Source organism: Grus americana, chromosome 12, assembly GCF_028858705.1.
Source record: "Grus americana isolate bGruAme1 chromosome 12, bGruAme1.mat, whole genome shotgun sequence".
NCBI lineage: Eukaryota > Metazoa > Chordata > Aves > Gruiformes > Gruidae > Grus > Grus americana.
The window spans coordinates 6574484-6586459 of record NC_072863.1 but is presented as its reverse complement, the minus strand read 5'-3'; the positions used below and the strand labels follow the sequence as shown (position 1 = coordinate 6586459).

At 35.0% G+C, this 11976-nt stretch overlaps 1 protein-coding gene across 7 annotated transcripts in view; it reads right to left on the bottom strand.

Annotated features, from left to right (window-relative positions):
• Positions 1-291: 291 nt before the first annotated feature.
• The window catches only part of DIAPH2 (diaphanous related formin 2), a 247545-nt gene continuing 235860 nt past the window's right edge, over positions 292-11976 (bottom strand). For all 7 annotated transcript variants that reach the window (XM_054839023.1, XM_054839028.1, XM_054839029.1 and 4 more), the window contains one exon: positions 292-4841. In XM_054839023.1, the coding sequence (XP_054694998.1) occupies positions 4777-4841 (65 nt within the window). In that variant the 3' untranslated portion in view covers positions 292-4776. The remainder of the gene's footprint in view (positions 4842-11976) is intronic.

Sequence of the window (11976 nt, the reverse complement as noted above, 5' to 3'; positions counted from 1 at the left end):
AAATAAAATCATATCACCATGATTTAATGTTGTTTATATTTTGACTTATATGGATTATTTTGTTTTTAAAGTCCTCCTCCATTGGCAAAGGCATCTTTTTCCCCAAATTCAAGTCAAATATACTTGATACCTTAGAGAAAAAAACCCAGAGATCCATAAAATGTCAGTAAGTGAAAATGGTAAGTAATTTCAGTGTGAAAATTTGATATAACAAAACCAGATTTTGAGGTGATGATACTGAATAGGTAATAATCATTCTAAACAAGTAAAACATTGGCGCACCTAGCAAAATCATGTTATGTATATCTTTATTACAGTTTTCAGAATACATGGATTAACAATGGCCAGGCTGTGATTTCACCAAATTCCTATTTTAAACATTACATAGAAAACACAAAGCTGTTTAAAAAATAGAAATGCATGAGTTTTGTCACTTTTTTTTTTCTTTTTGGCATCAGGAGTCATATGACTTCCAAAAGGGAAACCAAATGGTGCATGATAGCAGACTGACTAAACTGTAATAGATTATTGTTCACATTCTGTGGCATATGTATCACCTCAAACAGTGCTAAAAGAAGCACTACAGGAACAAATCTTTCTCCTTTAACATTCTTCTAATGACACCAGTGGGTGCTGAGTGACAGCTGGCAGGACTGCAGAATTCACAGGCTTACACAACTCCCTTTCTTGTGCACAAAAGCAATATGTGATCTGAAATAGAGACACCTGAAGCTGAGGGATTTGGCTTTATCTGCTTTGATTTTTTTTTAATTTATTTACAGTTTGTGTGCATGCGTGGGTGTGTGTGTAGATACTGCAGAAGAGATGTAGAGGTTTCTTACAATACTTATTTTAAAATGAATAACTTGCAAATACAGTATGGCACATGAGAGGTGGGCTTTACATTGCTTTATCACTTAGCATTTGTTATGCCTGACCTCTCAGCAATTTGAAGGCAAACATTAAAGTATAATTCAGCCAAGCCTTTGTTTAATGGATAAGAAGCAATTTACATATATGGGTAAGTTTGCTCCCACATAACTATTACCAGCTTTAAATATTTACTAGCTATAGCATTCTCAATATAGGAAGTACTAAATTCACCCATCAAAGCAGGCTTTGCCTGAGGGATGCAAAAGCCAAACATTACGAAGTTTTCTTAATGAAAGCTATAGGAGGATTTCCAGAGCCAAACCTAAATCTCAGCCAGATTCTCAGAGTTTTGCAAACCATTTGTATATTGTGGGATGAATTTCAAGTAGGTCACTGATGAATTGTGGTTTGGATAGAAACCATGAAAACATTATGTTTTTTACAGCATTTGTCTGAGGTAGTACATATACCACACACAAAAATGCAAAAATATACAGATATTCATAAGTATTTGCATATTACAGAAGGGAACTATGGAAATGCTTGCATTTGTATCTGAATTTTCAAGAAAGAACAGGTAATTTTAGACAACATTTTTCATATTGACCATGGCTGTCTAAAACCAGAACAAATTATGTAATAGTATTTCTGGGAATACTTCCTGAAGCTGTTAGTCAATGCCCTCTGAGGCACTAATTTTGTTTTGGCTTTAGCATCAGTTCATAATATGATTAACACTTAAACCAAACATCACTCATGTGCTGGGAAAGGGTATTTGTTGAATCACAAACAAACATACATGACAAACTGTGTTGCACTTTTTCGCAGTAAACTGCATAAAACTTGAGCAAAAAATGTCTAGTGTCTTTACATTTCTGATCTGTACAGCCAGTAGTTAAGCAACAGAGATGTATATTTGTATATGATTTAAACATTTCATTCCCATGTCAATTGCAAATTTAGTTCAATTCATTGCAAAGGTAAGATTATCTTCCTCTTAAATAAACTAAGAAATGTAAACAGTGTAACATCATAAAAAAAAATATCTCTTCAGTACTTGTAACTGGTAAAATGTGAATGCAAACAGATGTGCTGGTATATTGTTAACGTAATGTCTCAGAGGACATATAGTCAAACATAATTAGCAAGAAATTTATGTATGAACCCTCCAGCGATTTTCTTTCTGGGATTACTTTGAATACAAATATAATTTAACTGATATATTTCATTTTTTAAAATTAGAAAATAAGGCAAGTGCATTTCTGAAAAAGGTGCTACTCTTCTACACTTCTAGATAAACATGTGACACCTCTGAAAATTAGATCAATAATAAAAACATTAAAAATATCTGCAATTTAATATAGACTGAAAAACTATCAAAAGACAAAGTGACCAGCATCAATTTCAGAAAATATTTTAGACTTCATAAATACGAGCACCCTATATTTACATAAATTATCTTCTAAACTAGTTTTCCTTTGAAAGACATTTTTGTTCTAACAGATATGTCCATTAAATTATATAAATGTTTCAAATACGAAAAAAAATAGTAGTAAAATAGAAGCATCGGATAATGTTGTTATTTTGGATTTGCTTTTTTCCCCCCTAAGATTTGGTTCTTGAAAATCTGTAGTCAGCTTTCACAGAGCTTTAAAAAAAATACAACCCATGGAAATGAAAAACTCGTGCACTAATAATTACTGCTACAGTATAAAGGTTCTGTTGTGAGCTTTTGAGTTTTCACATATAAAGATTATACCACTACTTGTAAATCCCAGCAAAATGCTCATTTTAAAATTTGAATTCTAATACACTGTTGATTGTAGTACAAATTTATACAGACGTTATGAACCTAATCCTTTTAAACTGGCTTTGTACATTAAGCACATTTTTATAACTGTAAATTTAATAGTTCTGTGTTGAAAAGTTATGCTTCAATACGAGGTTGATGTTGACCTTATACGAAACAGGATATAATTCTTTGTATCTCTCACTGATAAAACAGGGAGACAGAATCCTGTTGCATGCATTATTTTTTTCCTCAAGTACCATACAACTCTTTAGTTTGTTACTAAACCCACAAAAAACCCCAAACAGTTTAGAAAGAGTATTAGTTGACAGCACACATTTCACTAGGCTTCAGCTGTATTCCTATATTAAGAGATATAGCAGTGGGGAAAACCCCCTGTTTCCTTTGAAGACAATTGAAAAAAAATTTCTTTCAATACTAGATTGAAAAGGAGCTCTATCTTTTTTTACAATAATTCAATATTGATCACTGTAGTTTGAAATTGTGATAATTTATCCCAAACTAGTCAGATAGTCTTAAGAGTATCTTACCAGAGAAGCAAATAGAATCTACTATACAGAGATGCTTGGCTCAAGCAGTAGTGCAAAGTTACACTGCCCCAGCATTGAATGCTCCTCTAGAGCTAGCAGTTTGTGCACAGGAAACAATGTGACACCTTACCTTCCAAATATTCTTTATATAGCCTTAAAAAAAAAAAGTTCCCCGTAACACCAGGCAATAAAAGCGTTCATAGTAATTCATCAATCAGTGAAAAGCAATAATAATTTGAGAACAAGTGCCATCTACATCCCATTTTTTAAAATATCATAGCTGAGCAACATATGAGTAGTTCCACTGGAACTCCCACTTAAAATCCTCCATCCCATCCAGATATGCAATGAACCTTTAGAAAAAGGATGGTGAAGACTGACCTGAACACCAAATAGACTGTACATTCAACTAGAGTCTGGGAAGAAAAGGGAACTATCGTTTCCCATTGAGTGGCAGAACATACACAGTGTCAGCTACTAAACTGACTGCTCACCTGAGGTACTGCAGTGCAGGGGCCTGTATACAAAGGAGAATGGGAGGAGCTTCCCGAAAAATCAGACTGCTGCAATCTTTGATCACTGCTATATAGTGCTCCAGGTAGAAAATTTGTTCTTAGCTGCTAAACCCTCAGCACTAAAATCCACCAGTAGAGATCCCGCTACATATTTTACCTGAGAAACAGAGGAAAAACTCAGAGGCAGTTCTGAATAACTTCATAATGTAGCTTGTCTCTAAAAACCTACACGAAGGTATTTTTAGCGTAATTAAAATAGGACAATCATATTTTCCCCCAAGTATCTTTATAAAGAATATATAAGTGCATAATTAGAAAAATCCCTCCTTAGATACAGTTAAAAACATACCCTGCCCTTGATATAATTTAATTTTGGTAAAATCCTATGCTCTGTTTTATTTATTTTTTTTTTTAGCAGTGATAAGTAACTATACATCATTATATCACCAAAAGTGTAGATATGTGGTATATCCTACTTGCAGCCAAAATAGCTGAATCCACCAGGCTTTACATTGAGATAAGATTTTTCAGCAACCTGACTGGGGCTATGCGTTGCTTCTTTATGGTTACAAAAAAGATTCTGATAATGTAGACCAGCTCATCTCTGAATTTATTAACATACAATTTTATTATTTTTTTCCTTTCATGTCCAAATCAGAACTGCAAATGGAATCCACAGCTGTATTCTTTCAACAAATGTATGTTTTCTTACTCATATAAAACATAAGCTAGAAATCCCCAACTCCTTTCATGTAAGTTGCCAGCTTTAAAAAAAAAGGGGGGGGAAAAAAAGAAAGAACATAAGAAAATAAGATATACATCCTACTGTTTAACACTGTTTACAGATCTTGGTAGTTGGGGTAATAAGATACAGTATGTGGATTATTTAGCAATAGCTTTTAAAATACATAATATTTATACACCTTCTCATTTAATCACCACCAGTATTCCTTTTTTATCATTGCCAATTTGCATGATAAACTCTTTTCAAAGTATATCCATTTAATTGTAAATAAAACAATTCACTAATTCTTTGGCATCAGAGGAATCATATAGCTGCAATTGCTCCATTGTGGCGAGAACGAGACCTTTCCAAAGTTACTCGTCTGTTATCTGTAATACAAAGAGAGGAAAAAACAAATCACCATAAGATTTGAAACATGGATAATGCAATGTCAAGAGGTTTTCAAACAGCCCTGAAAATCATTTCAAATGATATGTAAATAAGTAACTAGGAGACTGGATCAGAGAAGTTTCACACTGCAGCTGCCAGACTGAGTTCAAGAGTTCTGCAATCAGCAATAAATTACTTTCTTGATCAGAGAAGCTGGGTGATAAAAGCATTAGGAGAATCCTGAAACATAGTCCCCTTGGAAACAGCACACAATAACTAGAATTCTAGGTACAAATCTTATTTTATAAACAATTTATGCACAGAAGCTCTGGAAAAATACATTTCAAGGTTCACGAGAATGTACTGACCAGTGTGGTGGTGAAAAGCCCGGTAGATGCTGCAAATCTAAAAGCGCTAACACTGTTCACTATAATTTGGTAGAGTTAAAAATAGAACAGTTAAATCAGCCACTTCCTAAGCATTTCCTGACTGTGCAATGTGAACAACTTTTAGTATAAAATATTACACAGTAATTATTGCAATGAATAATAAATATGTCTCTATCACAGGAAAACAATAATGAAGTACCAGCCACATTCCTAAATGCCTTTAAAATAAAATTTTAAAGTGAAGAATATCCACATACACGCACACAAAAAGGGGCAGAAAATTAACCCCCACAGTTTTCTGGAGGTTTTGATCTTTCTTTTTTAAAATGTGGTCCTGTCATGCAATTTTTTTTTTTTTTTTTTTTTTTTGTGTGTGTGTGTGACTGCTTACTTTTGGCCTAGCCTTTTCTATTCTCTCGTCATATTAAGGTTGCTGCTCTTTGTTTGCATCAGTACAGTATCTACATTGCTACAGCATCAGAGTGTCCCAATCTATGGCTGGAACTCCTACGTAGTACTGGAATATTACAGAACAACAGTCACTTCAGAAGCAAAAAGTCTGACAGACAAACTGCAGGCAAGCAGGTTTTCTCAGCTTTTTTCCAAATGAGCCGATTTAGCTCTGTTTCCACAGCGCAGCAGACTATAAAAGTATGTGTTACTGGCACTGCTGCGGGACAGCACTGAACTTGGGCCAAGTCAGAAGGTTCAGGCATAAAGCACGAGACCCCAACACATCTAATGGGTAGAAATATATTCTTTGACAAAGCTATTGACTGAATCACTATGTTCCAGAGACCGGGGGGAAAGGTTGGAGCAAAGACCAATCTGAGATCTCATCAATGTATATAGATACCTGAAGGGAGGGTGCAAAGAGGCTGGAGCCAGGCTCTTGTCAGCGGTGCCCAGTTAGAAGACCAGAGGCAATGGGCACAAACTGAAACGTGGGAGGTTACCGCTGAACATCAGGAAAGACGTGTTTACTGTGAGGGTAATTGAGCACTGGAATAGGTTGCCCGGGGAGGTTGTGGAGTCTCCATCCTTAGAGATATTCAAAAACTGTCCAGACGTGGTCCTGGACAACTGGCTCTAGGTGACCCTGCTTGAGCTGGTGGGGTGGATGAGATGACCTCGAGAGGTCCCTTCCAACCTCAACCATTTTGTGATTCTATTCTAAGCTAACAAAGCCAAAAATGGTCCAAGCACATTAAATAAGGTTCTGGGGATGACAAAGAAAAGTCATCTCTGCGATTTGTTTCTGGACAAAGAACAGAGAATGCCTCTGGAGACTGCATGGACTCTGCAAAATCAACCTTCCTTTTCCCTGTTCAATGAAAGTGTCTCTCATGCTATAGGGAATTAACGGCTCCTTTAGCAAGATTATTAGTTCTTTTTATAGTTCTGCCTTGCCTCCTTTTCCTAATGAATCTATCCATGCATAAAGTATTCAAATTACCCTAAGTCAATCTGTTTTGCATGGGAATAAATCTCTGCACTGGTTGCAGTGTCACTAGGCATTGGAAATTAAAGCACAAAAATGCTGTCTAAAACCCAAGAAGGAAAGTTATTAACTCAAACGTGCTGCTGTTCCTCTGTAACAGTGACTAGGAAAGAATCTAGAGATACATGATCTCAGTGGGGAGAAATGCCTTGACCAGTAGACTATTTCTTGATATAATTTCAAGACTGTCAACTGTACAGGTTTTTTTAGATTTTTTTCTTTACCATGATGGAAAAAAATACAGAAGAGAGAAACATTTTCTGCAAATGACAGTTCAGATTCTCTGGTAATTGCCCAACTAAGCTGAGACTTAAAGAAAACACAAAACAAAACTGTAAAAACAGAAGCATTATAATTTCCTTCTTCAGCTGATGACAAACAAAATATTTTTCCACTTATTAGAAGTAATCTATTCTTTTAAATTATTTCCAATTTTTAAATGGACGTAATTATCATTTCTAGAGATAGGAATACAAAATCTGAAAGATTCAAGAGAGGTGGGAAAGAACCACAAGGTTCATCTAATCAAGGAAACTGAAATACAATGATTCAGTTACTGCCAGTAAGAAACAATGTCAGCAATCTCCCCAGAGAAGTGATGGATTCCCCAAGATTGGACACTTCGAAGTGTCGGCTGGACGGGGTGCTGGGCCATCTTGTCTAGACGGAGCTTTTGCCAAGAAAGGTTGGATCAGATGATCCCTGAGGTCGCTTCCAATCTGGTATTCTATGATTTAACAGTGAATTGGAAAGCAACCTTGTGTGTGTGTGCATATTTATATCTGGTTAAAAAAAGAAGCATTAGTATGTGTACATACATATATACACACACATAAAGAAACGACTCGTTTCTTCACTAGATGTAAAATGTGCTTGTATATGTATACACATATTTGTTAAGTTAAAACAAAGAGTTTCATACTAGGATCCGAAACTGGATTGGGCCGGTATTTCAGTGACTCAAGCACAAATTTTTAAAAAATCATGACATTTGTATCACTTTCAATATTCAGTTACCTCCAACAGCTGTATTTACTTTTTTATACGTTACAGACCATATTGAATACAACACAAAGCAAGACTGGCTTATAAGCATGACTATGACTGCTCTAGCTTAAAACTACATATAATATCAATAAATGGTAAAAATATTCACTTGTGTGTGTGGGGGGGGGTGGGGTGGAAAATAAAAGACACTAGCAGTAACCTAAGAATATTTAAAATTAAGCCAAAAATCATTGCCAAAAGGCTCAGGTGTACACTTTAGCAGCCTGTAAAAATGACTAGAAAACACGACAATAGTTTCTGTGTGTATCAGTCATGCCTTCTGGGTAACCCATCTACCTATGTAGACGAAAACTTTGTTTCGTACTTTAATGTCAGAAGTACATCGCTTTTAAAAGGAGGGCATTTACAAAGCATCCGTAATGCTCGTATTACAGACATTATAATCTATCTCAGAAATGAACACATGCACTTAGAAGTGATCTCCCAATCAGCTGAATGGATCTTTTCTTGTATCAGTAAAAGGCAGAGCAATGAAGGATTAAAATGGAAAATCAAGTATATTTTTTGTATCAAAAAACAACCTTCATCTTTTAGCTAGCTGGATCAAATTCAAATGAAGTAAATACACAATTAAATGCTAAGAAATCACATCAGTAGTTCCTTCTTAGTATGGAACTGGAATGTAATCTTGACCATGAAAACTTTACACCTCCACTGGAAGAAATATATTGACTTTGTTATAACAACAATTACTTGTTCAAGTCTTCCAGCACTCAATATAATACTTAGATAGGAATAAATAATAACTACAACATACAAGATATTTGTAGAGGTGCTTTTGATACATACAAGTTATTCACCATGTGATATGAATCTATGGATGTAAAAAAAATAAGCAAAACCACAATAAGCTTAGTGTATAAGTACAATAAATATACGTCATGAAGTAAACAAAAAAAAGATCTAAACAGTTATTTTTAGATAATGAATTTTCATTTTATGGAATTTGACAGCTTCACCTGTAACTCATTCTCCCTTATACTCTGCATGTATAAGGCATTAGAAATTAGAATCAATTAAAACCACACTGGTAAGGGAGAGGGAAATATTTTTTGCAAAAACTGTACTCTGCAAAATGTATTTTTCCTTTCCCTAATGCTCCTTCATTAGTTCTCTTACTAAAAGAGAAGTCTCAATAGTTGCAACAGGTTTATTAACTCAGTAGCTTGTTATCAACATAACACTCAGTTATATTAGGAGAAAAATAAATGATATTTTGCAGAACTGCAGTACTAAGATTAAGTGACCTTTCCATTTTGCTTTCTTCTTATCCACTCTTCCAGGACGTAAATTTGTGCTATGCTAATTATAAACCTTACTTTTTATGAGCAATCAATACTAGTAATAATATAGATGTTTTGTAATTGAACAGACTAGTCATGAGACTGAGATATCTGATAATAGAAAAAGACAGTCTACAACCCATACCTCAAAGGTACTTGATTGGAATTTGTACTATCCTGTAACAATCACAAAAAAAGTTCTCTCTTTGACATGCCTTACATTAAAATTATAAATGTATTATAAACTGCTACCTGGGGCTTAGTATCTTAGTTGACTAATTCTCCAGGATTAAATAATTTTTTTCCCCAGTCAGTTAAAGCATTGGAAGTGTTTCTTTGTACCTTAATGACAGCAGTGAATTCAAACACTAGACTGATTTTTAAATCCTATTTCCCTGCACTTTCCTAGAGTGCTTATCAGGAGAGTATCCAAGTTCCTCCCAAATGTAAATAACTGCAGCATCCATTGATTAGCCTTAAAAAATCAGCAACAACAAACCCCCAAAATCACACAAAAACCCCACAAAACCAACAACCAAACATGACTGGCACACATAACTACTTTTTGCCCTTTTTCTAAAACAAAAGGTTGAAACATTAATCTATATGCAGAAGACGAAGCACCTAAATGTTGTAAGAAAATGGGCTAAAAAGAATACCGGGGTTTTCAGGAATAAGTACGACTAGAACTATTTTACCTTCTTCAAAGGCAGTGGTCACAGGACCCTCAAACCTGAACAACACATATTTTAAAGAATGTTTTAGTTAATAAATGTTATGTCAATCACATCAAGAAGAGCTTAAAATAGTTCCAAAATGCTGAATCTGGAAGAGGGGCGGTGTACAGCATTGGGTGCTCAGCTAGCAACAGCTATGCTGGATGGAGCACATGCTGGAAGGCATAAGCCCTAGGAAGAAAAACTCTGAAATGCTAATTTATTTAAAAAGCTCACACCATTAACTTGCACAATCACTACATCTTTTTTCTTTTTTTCTTCCCCCTTTTTCCCCCTTCCTGACCCAAGCTGCAAGAATTATCCTTCCCCTAGCTGACAATAATAAAAGGTGGTTAATGCTCAGAGAAAGGTACCAGCTTGAGTTGACTTGAAAATGACCACATGAAGAAGACAGAACACTCAGCAATGAATAAAATATTCTAAATGTAATCATTTTGAAATAATTTTGACTATGCAAAAGATGTAGAAATGCATGCTGTAAGGGAATTTGTATGGCCTATGCCTTTGGAAATCAATGGAAACATTTACATCAAACATTTTTTTATTCATTCATGTAAAATTTTGTTCACAAGGAAATCCTACCGAAACACACCTTGTTTTCATGAGCAATCCAAGGGAAATTACTCACACTGTACCAGGTACTTCAGCAAGCACCACAAACATATATAACATGGAAAACGATCAGAAGAGCAAGATAACTTCCTGTAAGTATGGAACGATTACACAAAAAAAAGAGTAAGCTGGTCATTTAGGACTTTTTAAAATTGATAAACTGTCACAATAGATGATAACTCCAAGCAGCAAACACTGCATCTGTGATATTGATGGCATCGGCATTTCTTCTTTAGAAAAAGGTAGAAACCTGAATTGCACCTTACAAGTCTCACTTTTTTCTGACAGAGATAACTAAATATTTTCTGTATAGTGTCATTGATTCAAATTGGAACAAGTTTGAATAAATTTAAATCACTTTAGCCTGGGTAGCCTCTAGTTTTCTCCTTGACCCATCTATGCACAGGGAAAACTGAAGCCAAGTTACAATGTCTTTTGCTGTAACAGCATATTATCAATTGCTTTAAAGAGCAACCCATGACAAGAATTAACTTTATTATTTTTCTTTATTGACTGCATGCACCTTCATCAGCTTAGTTTACCAACAATGAAAGGTAAATCTTTTTGGAAATTGGAATTGATAGAACATAAGACAGAAGCAGAATTGATATAGCGTAAGACAGCAGGGAAGCCCATCAATCTCCAGCACCTCTTTAACAGCTAGAGCTGAACACTGTTCTCTGTATTGCCTGGCCTGTACCTATGACATATTAGAGAATACCAACTGAGAAATAAGCTAGTCAGGGAAATTAAGGGCTTCAAAACTGTTGTCGTTGTCTAGAGCAAAATCCTTTTGAGAAACAGCACCTTGAGAGAAAATGGCTCTCCTAACCTCAATTCTGTTAAGATTCAGTCCATCTCTGAGATTTGATTTCAAACTGATCTTTCAAAATATGTGGCCTATATAAAAAAATAGCAATGAGGTAAAAATCAGTTATGAGGGAAATGCAGCCAAAATAATAGCTCAGAAAGAGCTCTGAAATACACAGCACTTTTGCAAAAGAGCTTTATTGCAAAGGGATGAAACAAGCAAATAAAACAGTTTTCTAACCGGGTTAAGGGAAACTGTACAGTTAATATGTTTTCTTTTAATATTTTAGTATTTTAAACACTCTTATTGCAACCTCAGCAGGCACCCTACATATGCCTGACAAAATCTGAACTAGACTCTTTATAAGCATCGCACTGGGTCATTTTACATTCATTTGGATTTGATATTTTTGTAACCAAAGATGAGGAAAGATCAAATGATACGACATCGCTGTTCTCAGCTTTTTTTTTTCCTAAACAGAATCTCAAACTCATGACAATCAAACTTAAATGACAGCTAAAATGGTTATTTTAGCATCATTTTCAAAGAAAACATTGATATTTCAAGCAAACCCTGTAGCTGTGAGGTCAAATTCTATGAAGCCTATTTCATTTTGGTTTTGGTCCAACCCAGACTTTCATGTGAAAGCTGAGTGATAACCTGATCATATACACGGTATATGTTGTTATGATGGAGAAAAAGAAACTTACTCTCAGGCCAAAGAAATAACAGG